Here is a 25,900-nt window from a genome sequence, read left to right on the forward strand (position 1 = left end):
TAAAAATCAGACAAATAAATGAAAAACTTATGTAAACTTTTGTGGTCTATATCCAAAACTGTGGTCCCAAAAAAAAAAAGTTAGCAGACACCTAATCCTAAATTCAGGTAAGATTTAGTAGGCATGACCTTGTTTTGCCTAACACTTCTCTTTCTGCACATGAACAAAATTGTTTTGGTTTAAGAATTTAAGTTCAATGGTACCCAGGATCCCTAAAGTTCCCAATCCCATGGACATGCTTGGTGATGGCTATCTTATCTAATTTCCTTTTAAAACAAATTATTTGTGAAACCCAACAAGGGGATGCCAAAGGGATAGTAAGAGTTACATGGTTACAGTATTAATAGGGAACTAGCATAGGATTAAAATGTTAGGTAGTACTTGAATCTGACAAAGCCACCACCTTTTTAAATATAAAAAAGCCCTATTCGTTTTTTTTTGTTTCTGTTTTTTAACTGTGAGCATCTACTTTCATGACAAGACTTTCTGGGATCTGGATCGCAAAAACATGGGGATCACTTCTCTGTTTAGGGTACGGGATTTTTGGCTTTCCCACCTGAGGTCTCTGTTGTTCCTGTGTGCTGTATAAATTGCCGAGACATTTAAGTTATGTTTATGGAACTCTTATTTGGAGGTGAGACATCCAAAGGTGATTTTCCAGCATTAATTTTAAAGGCTTATCCAGTTATTTTATTACCTATAGCCCTAGATGATCACCGTGCTTCCCATTTGGCATGAAAATCTATGGACCTACTAGTAGAGCCTGAAATAATGAATCCAAGACAAGACAGAGTTCAGCCTTGTGCTGTAACACCAAAATCTCACCAGGGCTGGAGGTTGTATATGTTATTAAAATAATAGCCATGAAAAGTAGCTGAAAAGTTTAATTAATTCAACAGTTATATATATATTTGTCATCAAAAGAATAATTACATTGATTTAGCACATCACAAACAGCAAATAATGTCTTTGTTATATTTCTTTCTCTTCCCTTAAAGTCAGATTAAATCAGTAATAGATTGAAAGCCTTATACCTTAAATTGTATTTGCTTGCTATGCACAGTATATCTTACATAAATCCATTTAATTAAAGTGTGCAGGTTATTTTTCTCCTTATCCTTCCCCTGTCTCTTTTTCTCTTTTTTTCTCTCCTTTCTCTGTTTTACCCCAGGCATAATCAAAACTGCTTTACCGGACATGAGCAGGGAAAACAGGGAACAGTATCAAGTGGTCATCCAAGCTAAAGACATGGGAGGCCAGATGGGAGGACTATCAGGGACCACCACCGTGAACATCACACTGACTGATGTCAACGACAATCCTCCTCGATTCCCCCAGAGTACGGAACATCTAATAGTACTATTTTTTTCAAAGAACTTCTCTAAAATCACTTGTTTCACTGTCACCACCTGAGATCTTTTTTCTTCCTTTTTTTTTTTTTGAATAGATATAAGCCCACTGCTGTGTCTGTTTATGCTGCAGCATTATTAAAGCAAATGGGAATTTCTGCCTCTTTTTTTAAAGGCAAACTATGTCTTGGAATAATAATCCTACTTCCCACCTCTGTTCACAGTAATGTTAGCAGTAACAATAACCTAGGCTTACAGGGATTTGAAAGACCTTATAGAAATTTCATAACAACATCTAAGGTTCAGCCTTTGAAGACACAGTCCCACATGTTTAGGCAAGCAAGCAAGTCGCCAAATTTTCTAGCCTACCGGCTTGCACAGTCAGAGTTGGTAGGTGGTATGCTCTGCTGAAAATCCGACCATTTGGTTTAGGTACTTGTAATTTGCATTCAAGTCTTGATGTTGAATGTCTTTGATAATCTAGACCACATTAGACATGATTAAGGTTTTTAAAAATATGTCTGTAGACTAAGAACTGGCAAACAACAGAAAGCTGCACAATAGAGAAATCTTCACAACATATTACAGGTCTTTTCATCCTCGGCCACTGGTTTAAAACCAATCCCAAGTTGTTATAATCAGTGTCTGATAACTGTTTGATAGTCTGTAGATAAAAGAAATTTACAGCTTCAGTTCAGCACCTGCTGGAAAAAGGTCCACATTATAAAATCTGAATTGCTTATTGGCACTGACTGGGGACCTGACTGGCTCTCTTAACAGATTCACCAAGGACAGAACAAATGAGGCTGATTTAGAAAACGCTCTCCTGGACTTACAGAAACTTGAAAAGCACTTCAGTACCATGGCAATAAGTACAATCAGAATAGCATAAACAAGTCAACCTAGAATAGATTTTTAAAAATGTTAGAAAACTCTGAAAGTATGGAAGAGAGGTTTCTTTAAGTTGCTTATAATGTTTTTATCTCCTTTCATGATAACAGATTGCTTTTAAAAAAAGGGGGGGGGGAGGAAGAACAGTACTGAAGGTCTTAAAAAGAAAATATCATTATCTGAATTCATACTCAGAGTTTAATTGCTGAGAGTCACCTTCGCATGGCAAACTCAAGCCACAAATTCTTAACCAACTTTCCCATTTGACTGCAGGAACCATGATATTTTTGGCAAATAGGAATCCTTGAACCCAAATTAGAATTCAGTGTATTGCATTGTAGGCTTGGCTGCTGAGTTAAAAATAAAAACAACAAAAAAGAGAGAGATAAAAAAGATAAAAGAATGAAGGATGCATAAAACTGCAAAATAACTTTGTCTTCTCAGGCTCCTTAGCCTTTGTTCCTTCTGGTGCTCTTTCAAGTTTAGCTGAAGCCTGATCTGAAAAACAGTGAAGTCTATGGAAGTTCTGAAGATTTCAGTAACCTTTGGTTTAGGTCCTTAATTGTAGAGAAGTTCACACAGTTTGATGCCTCACAAAATACTCTCTCTGTAGCTTGCTACTTTAAACTTCACTGAAACACATAGCATGGGCTATAGATGACCTGCTTTGGGACCAGTGCAGGGGTGTAATTTTCATTTTGCTGATGACCCTTCCCTCTCATTTTCTTTTTCCTCAGTAGGGTGTTTTTCAACACTTCCTGGTAAATCAAACATAAAGAAACATCTGGAGGTTTTGATTTCTTCTCAGATAGTTATGAACTGGAGCATGTCTTCAAAGGACTGAGTAGTTCTGGGAGTCTGCTCCTTCCAAAAACAATAACCTTCCCTTTCCTCTCATGTGAGGCAACAGTAAGTGAAAGTGTGGCCCAGAGCAGAAGGTGAATTGCAAGTGGGGGCAAAAGGAATTAATGCCAAAGTACTGAAGAACTAAAGATTGCTTTATGAGAGGAGACAGAAGAAAGGAAAGTAGCAGACTGCAGTGTGAAGCATCAGTTGTTCAGGCTGCAGTAAGGATGAACTAATTTTCTGCTTTATTTTGTATCCTGGAAGGCACACTGACCTTACACAATTAAAAGGCCTGAACTTTTTAATGGTTTAATGGCAGTGGGTGAAAAGCCTCTTCAGAACTGCACCATAAAGAAAATCTTACATTTTTGGAATTCAGTTGTACCCTAAACCAAACTAGCCATCTCACATGCCCAAAATGTGCAGCACTCACACAGTGTCACAAACGTAAGTAATGCTTTCAGACGCAAAAAGCATTTATAGTAGTTATTTCTTCTGGAAGAAGTCATAAGTGGCACGATTAAATCTGTTCTTACAGTATTGCTGGCTCCCCTGCCGCACCCCCAAATTTGAACAAGCCTTCAAAGTTATGTCTAGCTGCCAGGAATCCTAACTTTCATCCCATTTTCAGCTTGTTTTAAGGGAACAACATTCATTTTAGTCTGTGGAGATTGCAGCCAAACAGTCTACTACTGAGCTTTCACTTACAGCCTTGAATTTGTAACAGCAAATACAGTTTAGCATCAAGCATTAGCTTCCATTTTGTTACATATCTATATAAATATGGGGTATTTCCAGTGACACTCTTTTGTACTTAGACTTTACAATTGGGGATAGAGACTCATTCAGCACTCAAATGTCTGTTGTAGTCCTTGTACTTAAAAGGAACCTTCAGGACCATTTAAGTGCCTTAAAAGAAAGCAAAGGACATGCAAATATAGGAAATGGGCTAGCTCCAAAAAAGATACTTGACTGTATTATACTACAAGGCAATGCAATTTATACAGGTCCTTCCAGACTATTCAAATAAGGATTGTGCATCTTGTCAGGTGCCAAATTTGTCCAGTCCAGACCTCTACAGTATTTTCCAGTGCTACCACTTCACTCAGTAGGTTGATATTAATTAACATGAGTAAATAGCTGAAAATAAACATCAGATTCTGGAATGTAAGATGTTGAAAATAGCAGAAAATTCTTACATTTTCTTTCTAGTAAACAACTGAAAATACTAATTTAGAAACATACTGAGTCTTACCAGTGATGAAAGGTTTTCATTGTCTAGTTCTAACTGGTCAATAAAACCATGTGATTAATTCTTTGTCTGCAACAGCATGTCTTTATAATTACATTTTTATTGCAAATCTTGTCAGAAAATACATATAAATTCACTTTTCATACATATATTCAAGATTAAAATGTCTATGTAATCAGAATTCTTTCTAGCAAAACCTGATTATAAAAACATTAAATGAAACCAACCATTAAAAGAGCACAAAAAGTATGTGCAGAGTAAATTAAAGAAAATCTGAATGCATCTGCATTTCAATTAACTATAGCAATTAACATGAACATGTATCCAAATGCTCCTTACCATGACTCTTTAGTGTGTATTACCAATAACGGCTGGATGCATTACTTTCAGATAAAACACCTAAAACTCTTGAATACATATTTCAAAAGAGAGAAAAAAAAATCCTATTCTATTTTAGCCTCTTTCCAAAATCTACATTGGTTTCTAAAACTCCAGTGTCTTGGAAAAACAAAACAAAATCCCCCACTACTTTCATCTGGGAACTTTTCTAGACGACTGAGAAGAAAAAAAAAAAAACTACACTGTTAAATAATCAATGTTAGAATCAGTACCATATTATTGTGCTTTTGTGTTCCTTATAGCTGAAAAATAAGGGAAAAAAAGCATTAAAAGCACAGTACTAAATGACTTTGAAGAACCACCTGAAAATTTTTTGACAGTTTGTCAATCAGCTCTGAAACCTGTTTTAAAGTTTACTTTGATGACTAATAGATTTTTTCTTAAAATGTTTCAAACTCCAAGTTACTTAAAAAATCCAGGTGAAACTGAAGATGTTTATTTTTCAGAAGAACAAAGGTCCTCAAAATAATAAATGATTGATTTCAATCTTCCAGGCACCTACCAGTTCAGCTCTCCTGAATCTGCACCACCTGGGACTCCTCTTGGCAGAATTAAAGCCAATGACCCCGATGTGGGTGAAAATGCAGAGATTGAGTACAGCATCTCCAGTGAGGATGGATCAGATATGTTTGACATCATCACTGACAAGGACACACAGGAAGGGATTATAACTGTCAAAAAGGTTTATTTTTTCTCCCTCTCTTTTATATGTACTTAGCTCTCCAGGTGCTATGACTATTTTATCTTTTTCTAGGGGAAGGGAGGGTAGTTCTCACAAGAGGTCAGGTTGCCAAGTAGTTGTTGTATTAGTTTTGTTCTTCTCTTTCTTCAGCATATATCTGTTACTTTCAGGTCTTGAGGGAAATTTCCTGGCGTGTCACTTCACATAAAGCAGTATTTCAGTGGCTGCTGTCTGTTCAGTGAATATACTCTCACAAACAGCAGTTTTGAATTAGGGCTGTGAAAACCTGGAGGGGTTCAGTTCATGGAGGGGTTCAGTTCACAGTGGGGTTCATCAGTGTGGGGTTCATCAGCTGACTGCTGCAGCGAGGCTCACAAGGGTCGGAGGCTTGCCTGAAGGTTTAAGTGTGATGAACTTATAACTCCAAGGCTAACTTCTTCCTCTCTAATCTGTCTGGCAATATACAGGAGTCTCTTATCCAGAATGCTGAGCTCAAATCTTCAACACCTAAAAACTCTGTTGGTTTAACCTAACCTTGGTGAAACTTAAACTGCTGGACATCATGTTGATGGAGGCCTGAAGACCAAAGGAATAGGCAGAGATTTAATTCAAAATACCATTTCTGATTGATTTATTGATTGCTTTTTAGAGTTCAGACTATTAAACTTACAAAAAGCTGTGATGGTATTACCAAACTACTGTTACAATTATTTTACATTAGATGTTAGAATGGATCCGGTAAAGAAGGTTCATGTGATAATATCTACTATGAACACTATGCTCAGTTCTACCCTTATGGTGTCAGTTATGAAAAATGTATATTTATTACAGCATATAGATTTATATACATCTATTTTTGGAGAGGTGCATGAGTATTTGTGTGTGTGTACATGTATACCTGTGTACATATGAACATATAGGTACATATACATTTATGTATATATGGAACAAACCTGAACGGTTCAAGGATCATCCAGATCAGTTAATAAGCAGAATTGCCCCAAAACTGGAATGTTGGGTTCACATGGAATTTCTGTAATTCAGGTAAAGGTTTTGGGGAATCTACACACTTTATTTCTCATTTCTAAAAAAACTAGAAGTCTGGGTGATGTGCTAGGAAACGTTGACAGGTGTGTTACTGAAACAGAAAGAAATACACATTGGGACACAAGCTTCACAATGAAAAGAGCAATTTTTTTTAATTCATCAAGGATCACAAGCTCTGCAGTTTCTGTAGAGCTCTACCTTAAATCTGGCATTTCCCAATTTTTGAGTGTTAAATTCCCTGTAGTAATATCTTGAATTAAGCATGTGGATAAGTGCAGATGCCAAGGTTATAATGCAAATGTCACATATATTGGAAATCAGAGTTCAAAGATTTTATTCTCACTCTGGAATATAGAGGCCAGGGGTGAGTCTGGTTTGCTCCTGATACGGAACAGGCAAGAGCAGATGGTAAGGGAAAGAGGAAAGTGCACACAGGACAGAGAAGCTTTAGGAGCTGGGGATAACTGTTTGTGTTACTGACGTAGAGATAAGAAAAATAAGGCAACGAGTAACTACTACCTCTGGAAAGAGTCTTCCTACTTTTCTGTAGCTTCATCCCTCCTGTAACAGCAAATCTGGTTTTCCAGGAATCTGAACAAGTAGTAGGTGGAGGGACAATAATTGGCTTGCTGTTGTAAAACTCCCAGTTTTGCCTATGCCTAGAAAAAGCCCTATTGTACTGCATCTTTTTCAAGATGGATTAAATTTTAGAACTTTTGCCCTTAATAATGCCTAGACTTCTAATTCAGCATTATAAAACTGACTCACTTTTCTTGTAAAATGACATCATTTTCTTTTTTATTATTATTTGCTCCCCAGCAGCTGGATTTTGAGAACAAGATGTTATACACCTTAAGAGTGGAAGCAACCAACACTCACCCTGACCCCCGCTTTCTTCAGCTGGGGCCATTTAAAGACACAGCTCTGGTCAAAATTTCCGTGGAAGACATAGATGAGCCTCCAGTGTTCAGCAGATCCTCTTATTTAATAGAGGTAGATGAAGATGCCAAGGAAAGAAGTATTATTGGGCAGGTTGTAGCCCAAGATCCGGATATAACCAAGAATGCAATAAAGTAAGCCCTCACACAAAATAAAGTGATTTAGATGTAGATCGTATCTCACACACAAAATGTAATAAGTGCACAATGTAGGAGTGAGGCACTTGTGTAATTAACCCCACAGGGGTCACTGAAAAATGTGAAGCAGAGAAATACCTATACGAGCTTCTGATGACAAACACAGTTAACACAATATAGGAGATGTTTCTGAAAGAAAGCCTATAGGCATCAGGTAAAAAGAAAGGAGGGGTCAGCATTTAACATGCATCATGTTCCAGTGCCTTCACCAAACCTTTTACAGGATTATACTTTTATGCCATGCTTCCAAAGTCAAACTTATGCAAGATACCCAAATTGCATATTTCTACCTCCCTGCTGGTTGACAGCAGTCAGCCTTCTGTATCGCACCTTTTGCAGTTCCAGTGAGGGAAATAGCACCCTAGACATTACACTGCCTAACCTGTTCCATAGCTTAACTATTTAATGATCACCATTTGTACAGTATGTTAAATAAGAAATGACTGTGAGAAAGTCATAACAATTAGAGGTAAATGTTCAGTGCTGTGAAATTGCTGTAATTGTTAGCCATCTGCTATTATTATCTGCAGTGACAAATACAGCACTGAAATTTGTATATTCACCATGCAACTGATTAGGAAACATGGTTTCTACATTTCTGAACAAAATGGATATGACCTGCAGCAGTACAATTTGGAGAAGAAGCTATGAGTGGAGAAAGGAAATAAAATATTTTTAAGTAATCTATGTAAAAAACATTAGTTTAGCATGTTTATGGATGGCAATTATTAGCCTCTAGATCAGAAAACACCTATAAAAATGACTTTTTCCTTGATAGGAAAGAACTAAGCAAGAGAAAGTGTCATAAAAATAGATTTTAAGGACCTTAAACAACAACATAATCCAAAGATTTTTCCGGTGATTTTGATGGTCCCTATGACACACCAGAAGTATCTGATTTTCAAGTGATACTTAGTTATATCTGAAATGTGTGTCCTTTGATGGCTGAGCTCTCTAGAAAGCAATTAACTTGTGAAAATACTATCTATGGATGTTCACTTCTAGTTAAGCCACTGCTATTCTGGAATTTGCATTATAAGCTAAAATGAGATTTTGAATATCAACCTCTAATAAGCTGCCTACATAAATGGTTTTCCCTTCATCACCCTCACTGGTTTTAAAACCTGTTTCTCAGAATTTGCAACATGCTGTGCTCCTTAATCAACTGCAGGGAAGCTTAGGTACTTGTTAGGAAAACATCCCCTATTAACCACAGGTAAAATCAGAAATAAGCCAAAGTGTAGTAACAGTAGATATTGACACTCAGTTGTATGGTATTTTGACAGATATTCTGTGGATCGACACACTGACCTTGACAGAATATTCAACATCTATTCAGGAAATGGATCCTTATTCATCTCCAAGCCACTTGACCGGGAAGAAACTCCCTGGCACAATATCACTGTCATAGCAACTGAAATAAGTAAGTCAGAGACTATTTATCTAAGAATGTTAGAACCATGAAAAAAAAAAAAGTTAAAACTTTACAGTATTTATGATTTATCTTGTTTCATTAAGTTTGCCCTTACTCAAATATTATTAATGGACAGAGCATCTTTAAGCTCAACTTATTACTTTAGGACCATCTTTGCCTACTGCAGAAAAGATGATTTGAAATTCTTAGGCTCAACAAAACTGTGTAGAGGAGGTATTAGACAAGTTAAATTGTTCCCTGAGAATTCCCAGAAATGAATTACGTGCCGGAGAGTTATATTGGGTTTATTCTAAACTCAGTCTTTAGTCCAGGGGAAATCCTTGGCAAAAAGAGGCCATGGCTGGACAAATAAAACATTGCCAAAATGACCCTTTCAAGCCAGGTGAAAAAATTATATTTAACTTCAACCTGCTGTAACCTATCTCAGGAAAGAGCTTCAGCTGATGCCAAGACTAGAGAAAACTATTTCCCCTCCAGGCCTGAAGCAAACCCTGGCCCTGCGTCTTTCACCTGGATTCTTTACGGTTTTGTTGGATGTTTTTGTTGGAGACCTCTGGATGCCTCTCGCCTGTCCTTTCCTTTCCAGCCAATCAAAAACAGGCATCAGAGGGGGAACAGAGAGAGTCCCCTGATGGCAGGGAACAGCTTTCACAGCTTTTCTCCTTCTTATCCCTTTCTTCATGCTCCTTTATGGACTCCCCAGGCATCTATGAGCATAACAGGCAGGAAGAGGTATTTGGAGAGATATATTATATACCCATTTTCAGGAAGACTGATACCTTTTCTTCATACAATCCTCTTTCACTGTTTTGTCAAATATGGTCTCCGTTTTCAGTATTTCTGCTGCAAGATTCATCTCCAGCTATAGCTGGATCTAGGAGGTCAAGTTTGTGAATACCAACCGATGATAACAGCTATGTATACTCATTTTTTTGTTTTAACATTCAATGGGGCAACAAGGGACAACTTTTATTATTTTTTTAGTTGACTGACACAATATAACTGCTTTTCTGCTTTGAACCAGTAAATGCTACTCTTGACAGCTCTACCTCAGGAAACAGCTCTCTGAAATGATTCATTTACTGCACTGATGTGTGGAATACAAGTCAGACAACAATAATAACTCAGTGGCCTGTTTTTAATGCAAATCAATTTAAATAGACATTGCATTATTTCAAAATAAATGTACTAAAATAACTTGTTTCAAATATAAGTATGGCTCTTAAACATATCAAATGTATGCCAGTAGAAAATTAAATGTAATTGTTTTAATATGATCAAGATAAATGAGTATTTCTGATGTGTGTTGGAAAAAAACATATTCGATAATTTCAGGTCTTTTCACAAATTGTTAGTCTTTACATTGAACTATGATTTTTTTTTTTTTCAGATAATCCTAAACAAAGTAGCCAGATACCTGTCTTCATCCGGATTTTAGACATAAATGATCATGCACCAGAATTTGCTAAATACTATGAAACATTTGTTTGTGAAAATGCAAAAGCAGGACAGGTAAATATATATTTATGTCACTTCAGTGTAGACTTCAGTGAAGATTTCAGTATATCATAATTTGAATGGATGAACACCAACCCCTTCTTTTTATTTCCTGCCTTCTACTGAAATTATCAATTGATTCAAAGAAGATTTTAGGATATAAAAGGATGTAGGATTTGACACTAATATAATACAATACAAAACCTTAGTTTAAGGTGTTTTTTTCCCCACTTATATCAGAAAATATCTTTCAGAACTAGTCTGGCATAATGCCACAAAAAATTCATATCATCAGATAATCCCATTTCCTTCTGAGATTTTTTCCAAGCCTTAGTTGATGTAGTCATGTCCTCAAGTATAAAAAAACAAACAAACAAACAAAAAAACAAAAAAAAAAACCAGGAAAATACTTGCTTATGCTTAAATCAAGGAGAAACACGAAAAAAAAGTCTTTACAAAATTAAAAGAATGCAACTGTTTTGACTGTAAATTAAAATTCAGTCTGGGTTTGAGCTGAATTTAGGCAAAGCTTGTGTATATCCTTTTCTAAACTGTCTCAGCAATTCTGCACTGAAAATAGCATGGATGTCACCTGAAATCGATGGAGGACCTCAGGTCCTGTGGAACTGTAGAAAGAGGAAGTACATGTAATTTGTACCAGTACCAGATGAAATTCAAAGGACATTTTACCACTTATTTAAAAGGTACACACACACACATATATGTAAGGAAGAAGAGAGGATATGGTAAAATGTTGGAATTTACATTCAACCCTACCCATTTTTCATTCAGTGCAACTAATTTTGGAAGTTAGGCAAGTGGGTTACAAAGGCACAAGATACTTTGCGTGAAATCAGTTGGCTTTTGAAAAGGTTCCTAGCCATTTTTTTTTTATGAGTGTTATTATTTTTCATGCAAATGGCATATACAGAGAAATATGTGTATCAAAATGCAGTGATAAATTAAATTTAAACAGCAGAGAGAATTATAACATCAGAAAAATGAGCAGGGTGCTCTTTCAAAACAACTACAGTTTATGATCAGAACATACTGTTTTAACCAGTGATATAAATTATCACATAAGCATACAGTTCAAGGCTTACAGAGCGAGCAAAGCTATTCCCAAAACTTCTGTTTATTGTACCCTCATAGTTTCATTTTATGATTTATAACCTGCTTTTCTAGCTTGCGTACGTTCAGATAACTCTAACCATTTATACTGAATAACTGGCATGTGACCCAACTGCTCTCTGTGCAACAAAATCTCTTTGCATGACATGAAATTGAAAACAAATAAATCTGGAAATCTTAGTACAATGACTGACATCAGGAGTGTTATACTTTAATTTCATAATACGAAGAAAGGTTCCAAAGCTTCCAAATGAAAGTTCCAATGAAGTTAACCATGTACAATATTGTGAACCAGCAAACACAAGTCTTCTTGTATATTTGAATCAAGTTCAACCCAGGTGTATCACTTGTCAGTTTTCTTAACCTAAATTCCAGGTAGTCCAGCATACTTGATGAAATATCCAATAATATATAGCATTTCATTTACCTTTCTGGTTAACTTTATACATTTCTAAATACAGAGATGACAAAGGCCCATTAGTCAGACAGATCTAGTGTTATTCAGACCTCCCATCCATCTCGCATATCAATGTAATTCCAGGAATTATTTTACCTGGCTGAAAATAAATCTATAATAATACTGGAAAGACAGTGTGCATCAGGTGTAATTCCCCAGAGCTCTCATTCCTATTCATGCTATAGTCACACATAATCTGTGGTGCTTGTAGCTGCAGAAGAATGGGAGATCCAGATTTTCTTCTATTTTTTTTTAACAATTGGATTCTTCAAAATCTGAATTCATATTTGGACACTGGCACACAGTTGACTTAGTATTTCAGAAACAAATAACCTTCAATAAATGAGACTACTTTTAATTTGATGCCTAAATATAGCAATGAATATAGAGAGGAAAACTTGAACATTTTGGGCACAGACACTATGTTCCAGATAGCCTGTACTCTATACTGCTCCTGTTTATCAGTCCTCCTATAATAGCATAAGGATATTAAACCATGTTGTGTTCCTTTAGTACTATTCCTCCTTATTTTAGAGACCAGATAAAGCAGCTGGCTTATTAGTATCATAATTGCTTCCTGACACATCACAGTAGTGCTTCTACCTCTGGTGCCCACAGCAGGAGGGCCAGATCGAGAAGATAAATATATTCAGTTAATTTTTGAAAGATTTTTTTTTAATTGGGCCCAGCTATTAATCACACTGCTCTCTAAATCTCAGTCGCATAAGGAAGCAGTCAGAATGATCAAATATTGCTCTCCACCGCCAAGTTACATTACTCATTCTCAGTATCAGCAGATATTAGAGGCTCCAGTTGTGTTTTTTAAGATAGCCTTAGGATGGTCAGGGGAGAGAAAATCCTACAGAGTGTTTCCTCCTGCCACTCCTTCATCTCCAAACAACAGTACAATTTGGGAGAAATATTATCACTAGAGATATATAAGAAACTGCATTAGATTTGTCACCATGTGAGCCCTATTCCACTGGCTAATCCATAGGCTAAAGAAGAGTATGACCCAGCCTTCCCCTCGCACAATTTAGAAATCCCTAATCCTTTGATGGCCAGTGAGAGCCCCAGGGACTCTTAGTGGGGAAGGCACTGGTGCAAGTTCTCTCATGCCCTTGTCACGGGAATTAATCAGGACTTTTTAGAGGATCGGTCCTCTCCATGGAAACTGGGAAGACTGAGTTGAATAGGAAACTGAATCAAGTGAAAAATTTGGTGGTAACAATTCAGCTAATTTCAACATCCATCAACAACAATATTAAAAAAAAAAAAGTTTTTTTTTTTCTTTTCCCTGATGCTATATTCTTTCCTGCCATTCAGGGGCTCCCAAACATCAGAACATAGAAGGAGTTTGTTTTGTCATTCAGAAAGCTGGCAGATTTTTCTTTTCACCACTCTGCATACACTCCCATTTTAAGATGGGGCAGACAGAAATCACATTTTTCATGTGGCCATTTCCAGTTATTAGTCTCAAAATGTTTATACATTATAGCCGCCTTTGCTAGGTAGACACCTATTGGCTTGATTCAGTGAGAGACCCATGTTAATACTCTGTCTCTCTTTTAAAGTAGGAATCAGAGTTCAAGGGAGACTTTTACAGCTTCTGACAAGCATTCAGTCCTGCTTTAAAACTGCCAAAATATGTATGGAACAAAGCCAACACTTGAGAAACATATTATTTTTCATTAGCAAGCATGAAACTTCGTTAAACGGCAGGCATTTTAGAACATTTCATAAGACATAAATCATCAAGAACAGAGGTCTATTTGCACTTGCCCACATGGTGCTAGCATGATTGCTGCTGCTTTCTGTAGCTAACACCATACAGCAACACAAGCTAGAATCATGCCTGAATGTTTGATCTCTCAGCCTCCTAAATGACAAGAGAGGTATCCAGTTACATTGGCTTTGAAATGCCTCTGTAGGGGGGGGACCTTAAACCATATTATCACTTCACTCGTAGAGAAGTGTAGCCACTTCCAAATCTTCTACAAAATCTTCATCTCACAAGCTTACCACTGTGCTATGTTATTATCATATTCAAGACTACTTAATGATTGGCCCTGCCTGAGCATATAAGCAGGAAAAGGAGTGAGGGAAAGAGAGAACAAGAGAAGTAGAAAGATGCTCTCCCACCTTCCTCCCCATAGCATTCATTAACAACTATATTCTCATGATTGTTAAAAGCACAGGCTCTCCAACAATATGCTTTCCACAGTTTATGACAGATAAAGCATGTGTGGGGGTCTTCCTAGATTCACTGAAAAAATTATTTGCAGAACAAAGCAAGCTTAATAAATTGCAAGAAATGACAGACACTGCTCCACGATCCGAGACTTGTTCTGTGCCCTCCTAAACCACTTCTAAAAAAAGCAACGAACAAAACCAAACAACAAAATGCCACAAGCATTCTTTTGCAAGTGACTAGTGATATTTTTTAAGTCTTATCTCAGAAGCTGGCAAAGCTAGAGAAAATGACAGTTGAAAAATTGCCCTGTGTTATAACAGGACATAACTAAGGACATAATATAGCAAGAATCAAAGCCCAAACACTTCAAATGAATTCAAGGCCTACTCTTCTGCAGGTATATAATCCCAAACTTGAAGAAGAACAAAATTCAGCAGCTGTTACTGTTAAGCATCTCCAGCTTAATAATGTCAGTCTCCAGTGGTCTTACTTTTCTGACGCGGGAAGTACAAATTTCATCCTATATGACAACTGCATTGTTTTAAAGCTTCAGAAAGGCACTGTCTAAAACAGTGCAGAATCCTTAAAGTCCTGTGAAAGTGGCATTATTTTTCACTGTCTTATTTAAAGTGAATTATAAAAGAAGGAATATGGAAAAAAGGAGTTTTAAAAATAGATACCGATGACTAATTATGCTGGCTGATGTCTTGAAAAGAAGTAGTAGCAAACTGCACTGGGGACATTCTTATCTTCTAAAATTTTGTTTTATTGGAAGAAATTTTTAACCTGAAAACATATTGTGTCTGTCCTCCCATAGTCCTCATCTTTTCCACTCTCTTCAACAAACCCTTTAAGAATGCACCTAAAGCATGTTACTACATCGTTAAAATGTGTATCTTGGAGTCATGGTGCAGCTGTGATTTGTATACAAGACGCACCAAGCTAGTGCAGGCTGAAAAGCTCATCTAAAAAGTGGCTAGCTAATGCTGATCTCTATACTTTTAAAGATACGCAGTTAGCTTAACTTTACTTTAATGGCCCAGGATTCCTAGCTGTGCAGCTCGCCTTGCCCAGGAGCATGGTTTCAGGAAGAGCAACAACATGCTCTGAAGTGCTCAGACCCCCTTATTATTTCAAAATGCCCCCAACTACCTCTTTCCCACCTTTCCTCTTTCAAAGAAATTAAAAAAAAAAAAAAAAAAAAAACTTGAGTACAGGCTATACCTAGAGAAGTACCAGATATACATAGGGAATCTGTTATTAGGCAGTCTGCAAGGCAGCCCTGTGGACAGAAATCAGTGAACACCATACTTTTGACTGTTCCAGATTACTTTTTCAGAGCTGAATATAAATATGAATATAAATGAATAAAAGAGCCAGAGAATAACCTAAAATCATGTTTGACTGCAGTGTAAGTCATGGCCTTAAGAACACAGCAGTCTAGAGAAAAAGACAAAATAGTATCATAGCCAAAACATATGGATGCCACTGGGAAATAGGCTCAAATCCTTTAGTGGAATCCCTGGCCCTACCACAAAAGAAATCCTCCAACTTCAGGGGGAATAATTCCTCATTCACAACTCCCCTGTATTGCCAGACTATTAAACTACTTCAACCTGAGTATAAAAAAGAAAGCTTTATGTCAACACTTAAGATTGAATTTTCAGTATCCTTAAAGATAAGTGACCCCTAAGAATTTGAGTTTACCTAATAAAATCCACTAAAGAGTATGATGCTCTTTCTTCAAACACATACACAGAAGTGCATGTGTGTACATGCACACACGCACACACGCACACACAGTATTAGAAGGAATGACAGCAATGCTGCATTTTCCAAATTGAGCCCAGTCACATGGGAAGTTATGGGGGAAAAAAAAAAAAAGAGTACCTTTTTTCTCCTCTAAGTCTGATATGCTTGAATCATAGTAGAGTAAAAGTCATTTTCTTGAAATAACTCTTCCCTAATAAATCTTAGTGTCAGAGATCTTTCTCTGAAGTCTTGGTGAAGAGTGATCATAACTCAATGTCCAGAACTGCTTCAAAAGGGAAGAAGAATGCATTTCCAACATGAAATTACAAAATGTACACAAAACAACACTAGATTTACCTTTAAAAATGCTATATTCAAAAATAGCCACATCTCTTTAATTTCTGCAGTGATTATCATAAACATTGTCTCTTTTATTTACAGCTGTATAGCTGAAAAAAAAACTTAATTAGATAACATTTCTAATTTCCTTTCACCTATTCATCATTTGGAAAAAAATTCACCTGCAATCTCCCTTTCTCATTGTTCTTTTATTCTTCCATCTTTTCTGGTGGAAGAACAGGTGGTTGTCAATTTATGCAGCCAATAGCTAGAGCAGGTAATAACTTTTTTTTCCTCCTTCAGCCTTACACTCAACAATAAGTTTTCAATGTAATTAGATTCCTCTATGCCTGGCACAATTGTCTCCTCCATGTGATTTGCACATGAAGGGAATCAAATCCAGATTCTACAAACATCCCACTGATACATCTCAAAAAGCCCCACGATACTCAACTGCAATTTCTGGTAGCTATTATACCAGGATATTTTCTCCTTGAATTTTTCAGCAAGTAATTGCACAAATATTATCACACATTTTAATTTTCTCTCTTGTATCTGGTGCTTTTACTCTCTCTACCCATCTTTTCAAACTTTTAAAAATACAAGAAGAAAATTTTCTCATGTCAATTTGGTATTTTACTTCTATCATAAGGATGCTTTACTATAGTAATATTACATTTTTATATTAAACAACACAATACTAAGTTGAAGCACCATCTTGGTCTTAGTCTATACACAGCCACTATCAAAGGGATACTGTAGCAAAGAGAAGAACAATGTGACATTTGAAAAATGTTGGTATAATAGAAGCATGAGTGACATACTGAGCAGGCTGCTTTGCCAGAAACAATGATTTGGCTAACCTTGGGAACTTGCTAAATGGATTAAAAAATTTCCTCAAGTGCCCTGATCATCAAATGTTTTAAAAATGAAGAGACCTTAATAAGTAGTTATGATTCTAATCACACTTAGCAAAACAGCATAATCCTGCTTTCAGCATGGTCTCTTCCTCACGTACAAGGCTGATGTTTGCAAATTCCATTTCAAGTTCCTCACTGATGACAGGCTATCCAGGAACATATCTCATTAAAAAAAGGGCGGGGGGGGGTAGGAGGGTAGAAGAGCTCTTGCTCTTGCAGTTGTTTTAGGAGGAACTCCTAAGAAATGAATGAACCAAATGGAGACATTCTTTACTGTTGTTTTTTTTCCCCTCATCTTGCAGTACAGCACTAGCAACAGCAGGTTCCTGGCTTCTGAATGTTATAGTAATAAAAACATTTTGGTATTTTTGGCAGCCCTATAATTATGTTTGTCCAATACAGTGTTCTGTCCTGAGAGATGCTGCATACCTCCAAAAATTTAACTGTGTCCTCAAGCCCCACTCAAACTGATGTTTAGAGAAGTACATGAGAAAAAAGCCATTCCTAACCTGATTGCTGCAAAGCTTAAAAGTCATATCAACATTATTTGTCAACTGCTGTTTTTCTTGAAGAAGTCATGCTACATGTGCCCTGGAAATATCAGACAAACAAGCAGCAAAGTAAGCCTTTGATAACAAGTAGCTTTGATGTTGGTGGGATTTTAGGACACTGACATGCTGGAAGCACTTAGAAACCTCAAGGCAGGCATTGGTTCCCCCCACAGCTTCCAGGGAAGCAAGTCTGACTGCTGAGCGCTTTTCTACGATTAGGCGCTGTAGGAACTTCTCTTTTGGGCCATATTGAGTTGCAGCTTCCTAGAGGAAAGCTTACTCCCATTCTCATACCATTAAGCTTTGTCATCTTCTGATACAACTCAGACGTGCCCCCAACAAGCCAAGGTAGAGCGTGGGTTGCTCTCCAGTGTGATACCTCTTAGGGAATGCAAAGGACATAGCAGTCTGTCACACTGCACCCTGAAGTTACTACTACTCATGCAGCAGTATGTGATGTTAACTTGCAACTCATTTCATAACCTACAGCTATTCCTGGCTAGCTTTGCCTTCCTCAATTCTGCAACTTTTTTTCCTTAGCCTCTAGCAGTGGCTTAAAATAATCAGAAAAAATATGTCAAATCCTTAGTGTGCGTGTGGATTCATGCACACAGGTACGCATTTGCACACATTTTTATGTAACAGGGAAGACTGCCCAATTCAGAATTACTGCTAAAGCCTCTCTTTTTTAATCCACTCTACTCTGAAGCTAGGCTGGTGCTATTATCATTCTCTCCCAGCTGGACTTGAAAGCTCTTTTTAGGGCAGCTATAAAGCTCCAGAGCCAGAGGTTTCGCTTGAGGAGGATGTAAAGCATCTCCCTTTATTACCTCAGGACAGTCAAGCATCCTGCCAGTGCAATACTCCAATTTATTGGAAGGAGCAGATGAGGTGGATCAGGAATTACACCCACTTAACATCTGGTTTACGCCCAACTCTGTGTCTTTGCTATATAAGGCCACAGAAGGTTTATGGCTTATTCAGAAGGGCAGTTGTGCCTGCACCACTGCAAGACACTGACTACAAATCAAAGCAAATGGCTGTCTTGCAATGAGGACTGGGCCCTTTTTTGTCCTGTTATGTGTTTAAACAATAAAATAACAATATTTTTTTTACTGTAATCTCTCCTATGTTTATGGGGAGACCATTTGGCTTAGGACATCAGTTTGTGCCTTTAGATAGAACTTCACTGGATTTTTATTGTACTTGAAAAGCAGAGGGCTTATTTCAAACAAACAAGGCTTCTAAAATTCATGAAATATTGTCTTCCTTATAGTTGATACAGACTGTGAGTGCAGTTGATAAGGATGAGCCTCCTCGAGGACACAAATTTTTCTTTGAGTTGGTGCCAGAATTTGCTGTTCATCCAAACTTCTCCATTGTCGACAACAAAGGTAACAGCTGATCAATATCCTCTTCTCTGCCCCATGCCACATACAGCTTCATCCCCTAGCATTCACTTATTCTGCTTTTCCATTCCAGACAACACAGCAGGAATTATGACTAGAAGAAACAGATACAACCGCAGCAAGATGAGTACCTATCTCTTGCCAGTCATAATATTTGACAACGACTACCCGATCCAGAGCAGCACGGGCACGCTGACCATTCGCGTGTGTGCCTGCGACAGCCGGGGCAACATGCAGTCCTGCAACGCCGAGGCCCTGCTCCTCCCTGCTGGCCTCAGCACAGGGGCACTGATTGCCATTCTCCTCTGCATCGTTATCCTACTAGGTAAGCACCTTCGATGAGGCATTTAATCACCTAGGCAAACCGCTGGTTACTTCTAGACTCCTGATATTCTCCAACCCTTTATTCATGTGACACTGTGGAAAAATATTTCATAGTTAATATGGTATTTTTTTTTAACCCTGTTTTCTAAAGTGGGAGAGGAGGTGGCAGAGTGGGAAAGGAAGTTACTTATAGGCTGTTTGTCATTATTACTAATCACAAAAATGTGAAAAGTAGTGTTATTTACAGGAAATAAAATTGAAAATCTAGGACCAGTTTCAGATACCATGCTCATATGAGTAATATTGTACATTACAGACAGAGTTTCATTTAAATCTAGGGTTTTAAAATCATACTCCTGAAGCTGCATGGTACATTTATCAGTGATTAAAGATGATCAATTATACTAGCTATTTAATCAAGAATCATTTGTAATTTTTATTTTCAGGAAATATTTAGCTGAAAAGCATAGCAGAGAAACATTCAAATGCTCATGAGTGGTAGTGAGCCCAGCTGATTGCATAAAGTGTGAACACAGAAGTGAGATGGATGCTTGGGGAGCAGAAGCACTAGAAAGGTGAAGGGATAAATGAAGGACTTAGAATAACTGCTAGCAGATAACCTGGCGTTAAGGACATAAAAATTGCAACTCACATTGCTGGAAAAGCAACTCATTAAAAGGCCTGCCCTCTCTACTTTCCCATCAAATTTTGTGGTTGATCTCTTTCTCTTCCCACATGTCCTAGCAAAAAGCTCACCAAGGGAGCAGTGACAAGCATACACGTACGTGTCAGTTAATGTATTTCTAAAGAGAGCAATTTTTTTTGTTTTTTAGACTACTAGCAAGATCAACTGGACTACGTATAATAAATATTCAAAGGACTACGGAGGGAATTAGAAAAGCAGGACAATATATGGGAACTACATCTATTCTGTGGAGCACAGGGAAGGGCGGGAACTTGAGCTGGTTGTCCACACCACTGAGGTTTGCGCGCCTCCCAGGCATGCTTTTGGCCTGGGCGAACCTGGATCCCTCAGGACAATGCGTACGCACAGTCTGAGGAGCAGCGCTTGCAGGGCACCACTCCCAATGGGCATTACGGCTCACCCTGTGCCACATCTGGCTCTCTGCCTTGCACAGCTCTTAATACCATCACAGCAGGGTCTGTGACTTCAAAGCCCCCTTTCATGCCACAACACAGAGCATGAGACATGTACCATGAAACTATTACCCCTACTATCTTATTATGAAAGCATCATTCTGATGGGTTGCAATGCTCTATTAGAGGAACTTTTTAAAAAATAATAATAATTATTATTCCTTAGGACCACAGCAATACTGCATGAGACTCAGAACAAACTCAGGGACCAGCGTGCCATGCAAAACAAATGAGGCCACCTTGTGCCTCTTTGCCTCAGGGTCAGAGACCCTGACTTATTTAGTATTGTAGACATAGCCCAAGCCAGAGTGGTAGAAGGTTGAAAAGGGGCTGAACAGAATAGCTGGTGTACAGTTGATGTGGATCTCAGTGCTCTGTTTAATTACAGTCCAGAGAGATGAAGTGTGTTAGTAGGGCAGACTGGTCTCACCATGCGCAGAATAGGAGAGGCGCATTACATACCTGGCTGTGAAAGACACTTTTTCATAACAACCTTTTAGTGATCTGCCCTGACAGTTGCCCCTATTCTTTCATAGGAAGGTCTTAAATATACTTGAGTGGGTTATTACTTGTCTAGCATTAGAAAAACTTCAAAAGAATGGCTCCCATGCACATACAAAACAACAATACAGAACAGCCTTTATATTCACAGCATTGTATGCGGAAGGTCTTGGTTCATCTCTCTATCCTCAGCACACCCGTTCTTCCCTTTTATTCACCAGCATTCAAGTTATTTAGGGTAAAAAACTTAGCTCCTAAGACTGAGCACAAGTGCTCAGCACTGTTGTAATGCGTTTAAGTATGGCTTGGCATCCACAGATGATTTTGATGGCCTCCGCTATTTACTCCAGCTACTGGACTTAGGCTAAAGTTCTTAAACACATTTAAGCATTGAATTGCTACTGAAATAAATAACATGTAGGTAACAGAACGTATTTACAAATCTTAACAACGGTTTTTCATGTCCCTCTGTAGAGGCTCACTTCAGCTTCAATCTCTGCTTCTCCAAAAGGAATCACAGAATCACAGAATCGCTGAGGTTGAAAGGGACCTCTGGAGATCATCTAGTCCAACCCCCCTGCTCAAGCAGGGGCACCTAGAGCACACTGCACAGGATCACATTCAGGCGGGTTTTGAATATCTCCAGAGAAGGAGACTCCACAACCTCTCTGGGCAACCTGGTCCAGTGCTCTGTCACCCTCACAGTAAAGAAGTTTTTCCTCATATTCAGCTGGAGCTTCCTGTGTTTCAGTTTGTGCCCGTTGCCTCTTGTCCTGTTGCTGGGCACCACTGACAAGAGTCTGGTCCCATCCTCTCGACACCCTCCCTTCAGATATTTGTATACATTGATAAGATCCCCCCTCAGTCTTCTCTTCTCCAGGCTAAATAGGCCCAGCTCTCTCAGCCTTTCCTCAGAGGAAAGATGCTCCAGTCCCCTAACCATCTTCATAGACCTACGCTGGACTCCCTCCAGTAGCGCCATGTCTCCCTTGCAGTGGGAAGCCCAGAACTGGACACAGTACTCCAGATGTGGCCTCACCAGGGCTGAGTAGAGGGGGAGGATCACCTCCCTCCACCTGCTGGCAACACTCTTCCTGATGCACCCCAGGAGACCACTGGCCTTCTTGGCCACAAGGCCACATTGCTGCCTCATGGTCACCTTGGTGTCCACCAGCACTCCCAGGTCCTTCTCCGCAGAGCTGCTTTCCAGCAGGTCAACCCCCAACCTGTACTGGTGCATGGGGTTATTCCTCCCTAGGTGCAGGACCCTGCACTTGCCTTTGTTGAACTTCATGAGGTTCCTCTCCGCCCACCTCTCCAGCCTGTCCAGGTCTCTCTGAATGACAGCACAGCCCTCTGGTGTATCAGCCACTCCTCCCAGTTTGTATCATCAGCAAACTTGCTGAGGGTGCACTCTGTCCCTAAAGGGTTATTCAGCTAACATTTCTTAAACTAGGGGGATCATGTTAAAAAGAAACAGCAGTAGAGATTGGATTTCACTTCCTGCAGTCATCAAAACCAAAGAGAGTTTTGTCAATAATACTGAGAGCTGAAGGCCTTCAGGTTCTTATTTTCAGAAAGACTTGTGGATCCCATTTTCAAAAGTGAATTAGGCACTTAAGAATACCTAAAACACTAGCTTTCAAAAGCATTAATTACTTTTGCAAAGGAAATACAACTACTTTTGATAAAATTACCCTTGCAGACTGCCAGGAAGGCAGCACTGCACAAAACTAAATCAAAGTCAAGCATTAGTAGGACGATTTATTTTCTCCGCTTTTCAACTTCAGCTTAATAGTAAAATGTGTGTCTATATCAAATACATAATATTTTAATTATTAGTCGCATAGCTATAAAAGAACAGATGTTTTGACTGCTATACATACATTAATATTTTTCTCCTTTCACTTTAACTTAGAGATAGCTTTTGTCCTTAATTTCCCATCAAACATCCTATCCTAGCCTTAAAACTTTTCATGAACCACAGATAATGCAAAACATTTGGTCCTTTATTTCACTGCTAACTACCCATCTCTTTATTCCTCTTTTGTTTCATTTCAGTATTAGTTGTCTTGTTTGCAGCCCTCAAGAGACAGAGGAAGAAAGAACCCTTGATTATCTCAAAGGATGATGTTCGGGATAACATTGTGACCTACAATGATGAAGGAGGTGGGGAAGAAGATACCCAGGCTTTTGACATTGGCACACTACGAAATCCAGAAGCGAGGGAGGAAAGTAAGATGAGAAGAGATGTCATCCCAGAAACTATATTTCAGATAAGACGGACTGCACCTCTTTGGGAAAACACTGATGTCCAAGATTTTATTCATCGAAGGCTAAAGGAAAATGATTTAGACCCAAGCGCACCTCCTTATGATTCATTAGCAACATATGCCTATGAAGGAAATGATTCCATAGCAAATTCACTCAGCTCCTTGGAATCACTTACCACAGATGGCAACCAAGATTATGATTACCTCAGTGACTGGGGACCTCGGTTTAAAAAACTAGCAGATATGTATGGTGGAGAGGAAAGTGACCGAGACTGAGAAAGTAATCTGTGACCTGGTCAGTGTTAGTGGAATTAATGTCTATGTTACTAGATAAAGTGGCCTACTCTCTTATTTGGGGGGAAAAAAAAAATACAAAAAATATGTATTGTCTTAGTAAGGGTTTGCTTAATCAATAAGTCAACGTGAATGAATATGAATGATTTTGATTTTTAAAAATCTATAATTCACCCTCTCTGCCTGAAAACCTCTGAAGAAAGGTTTTCATTGACAATAACAATACAATAAAAGGCTTTTTGTGCCTTTAATAATGAGATGGAAACTTTTTTTTTTTTTTAATTACTTTGCATTACCTTTCCTACTAGCTGGGACATGGTGCACCTGCATTGTAACATAATCTCAAAAGTATACTTAAAAAAAGGTTAATATTACTGCCATATTTATTGAGTTAAAGAATGTCTGTGTGTTGATTCATCATGATATTTTTATATATGTATATTTATATTTTTGTATTTTTATTAAATAAATTAGTATTTATAAAAACACTACTTACGTACTTTGTTTATTCATAAGGAACTGTCCGATCTTTTCAAACAGGAAAATATTTGTTGTGCAATACTGCATTTTCAAATGTGTCTCCTTAGATTGGATTTGTGCTTGAAATGTATGTGCTAGAACAATATGGATAGAGTACTCTGTGATGAGAATGACGTGTAGAAAAAAAATGATTTTGAGAAAGTGATTATAAATTAATGCAGCCTGATTTGCAATGTGTATTACTATATGGCATAAGAATATAGTTTGATTATGAAGCTCCCCCATATGTACTTTCTTTTATGAGCAGTTGACCAGTGAGAGGTTTTAACAGATATATTCCTGGGGATTTAAGGAACCACAAAAGTTTATTCTGGTAGATACGACATAATTTTATAATATGTCTTTTAAAATTTTGAATAAGTAACCAAACATCACCAGTCAAAAGAATCCTGTTGTATTCTAGTTTCCTTTTTGTTTTTTGATGCAATTAGGCAAATCAGTCCTTTCTTACTAATAGCTTCTTTTTAAATTGAAGTGAGCTTAGCAACAAAAAACAAAGTCCAAGTAATATTTTATTAAAAATTTCAGTGTTCTTTTCCTCCAGAGAAAATATCCAAATGTATATGCAATACATTTGCATATATTTTAAAGTGTTAATGGCAATAATCAAGTACATATTTGTGTTTAAAATCTATTTGCTTGACTATGCAATTAGGTTTTAAGCAATGTACATTTTCCTTTATAAGAGTGATAGACCTGTGATAGAACTGAGAGTTACAAGGTTTAGCCACGTTTATCAAAAATAACAACAACCTCCCCCCCAAAAAATATATATATAAGAAAAAGAATCAAAGAAAACAACAGTACAGGACCAACAATAGCATTCATAGCATTCTTTCTTTGATACTGACTTCAGGGAAAATACATGTATATAGATATCCAAAATAATCACATTTAAAAGTTTTATCTAGATTACTTGGTTAATTTTCAGATTGTTTTAAAAAGAAACTTAAAACACACCCTCAGGTTTGGGCTACCTGACAGAATTCTTAAAAAAATATATATATATATATATATATATATATATATATATATAGTAAGCATGTAGCACTTGTTCATTATGATAATTTTCAATACTTCAAAATAGCTGCATTTTTTCATAAATATGTACCTCCTATATTTTGCATGGATCAGGTAATATTTGTCATCGTACAGATGCCTAGAGCTTTGACAGAAAAAAGAATCCCACATAAAAGAAGCTGAAGTCTGGGAGACAGGACTTCAAAACTCTTCTACTGTTTACATTCCTGCTTATTTTGCTGACTCTATATTAAGCAACCTTACCACTTCTAACTAAAAGACAATTTAATGGGGCTACAGTTGCACTCTTCTCTTGCTAAAAAGTTAATAAAGAGACCTTAATACAAGGTCACTTCCCCCACACATAGGAACGCATTCCTGCCTAATATTTTCCTCTCTACTACATTGGCTTTCAGATTTTTTTTCTCAAAGATCTCTCTTTACAATTATTTAGCTTATCTCCTCCCAGCCCCAAGGACACAACTCAGGATTTCCAATACTGA

The 25,900-nt window shown here is 37.6% G+C and overlaps 1 protein-coding gene across 1 annotated transcript in view; it reads left to right on the forward strand.

The window, feature by feature from the left end:
• The window catches only part of LOC106492595 (cadherin-9), a 69,233-nt gene extending 45,414 nt beyond the window's left edge, over positions 1 to 23,819 (forward strand). Inside the window, exons 4-11 of the mRNA XM_013952456.2 lie at positions 1,172 to 1,339; positions 5,232 to 5,419; positions 7,286 to 7,539; positions 8,889 to 9,025; positions 10,428 to 10,549; positions 19,155 to 19,272; positions 19,361 to 19,612; positions 23,332 to 23,819. Of these exons, the coding sequence (XP_013807910.2) occupies positions 1,172 to 1,339; positions 5,232 to 5,419; positions 7,286 to 7,539; positions 8,889 to 9,025; positions 10,428 to 10,549; positions 19,155 to 19,272; positions 19,361 to 19,612; positions 23,332 to 23,819 (1,727 nt within the window). The remainder of the gene's footprint in view (positions 1 to 1,171; positions 1,340 to 5,231; positions 5,420 to 7,285; positions 7,540 to 8,888; positions 9,026 to 10,427; positions 10,550 to 19,154; positions 19,273 to 19,360; positions 19,613 to 23,331) is intronic.
• Positions 23,820 to 25,900: the final 2,081 nt, after the last annotated feature.

This window comes from Apteryx mantelli, chromosome 2 (assembly GCF_036417845.1).
Source record: "Apteryx mantelli isolate bAptMan1 chromosome 2, bAptMan1.hap1, whole genome shotgun sequence".
In the NCBI taxonomy this organism is placed as follows: Eukaryota; Metazoa; Chordata; class Aves; order Apterygiformes; family Apterygidae; genus Apteryx; species Apteryx mantelli.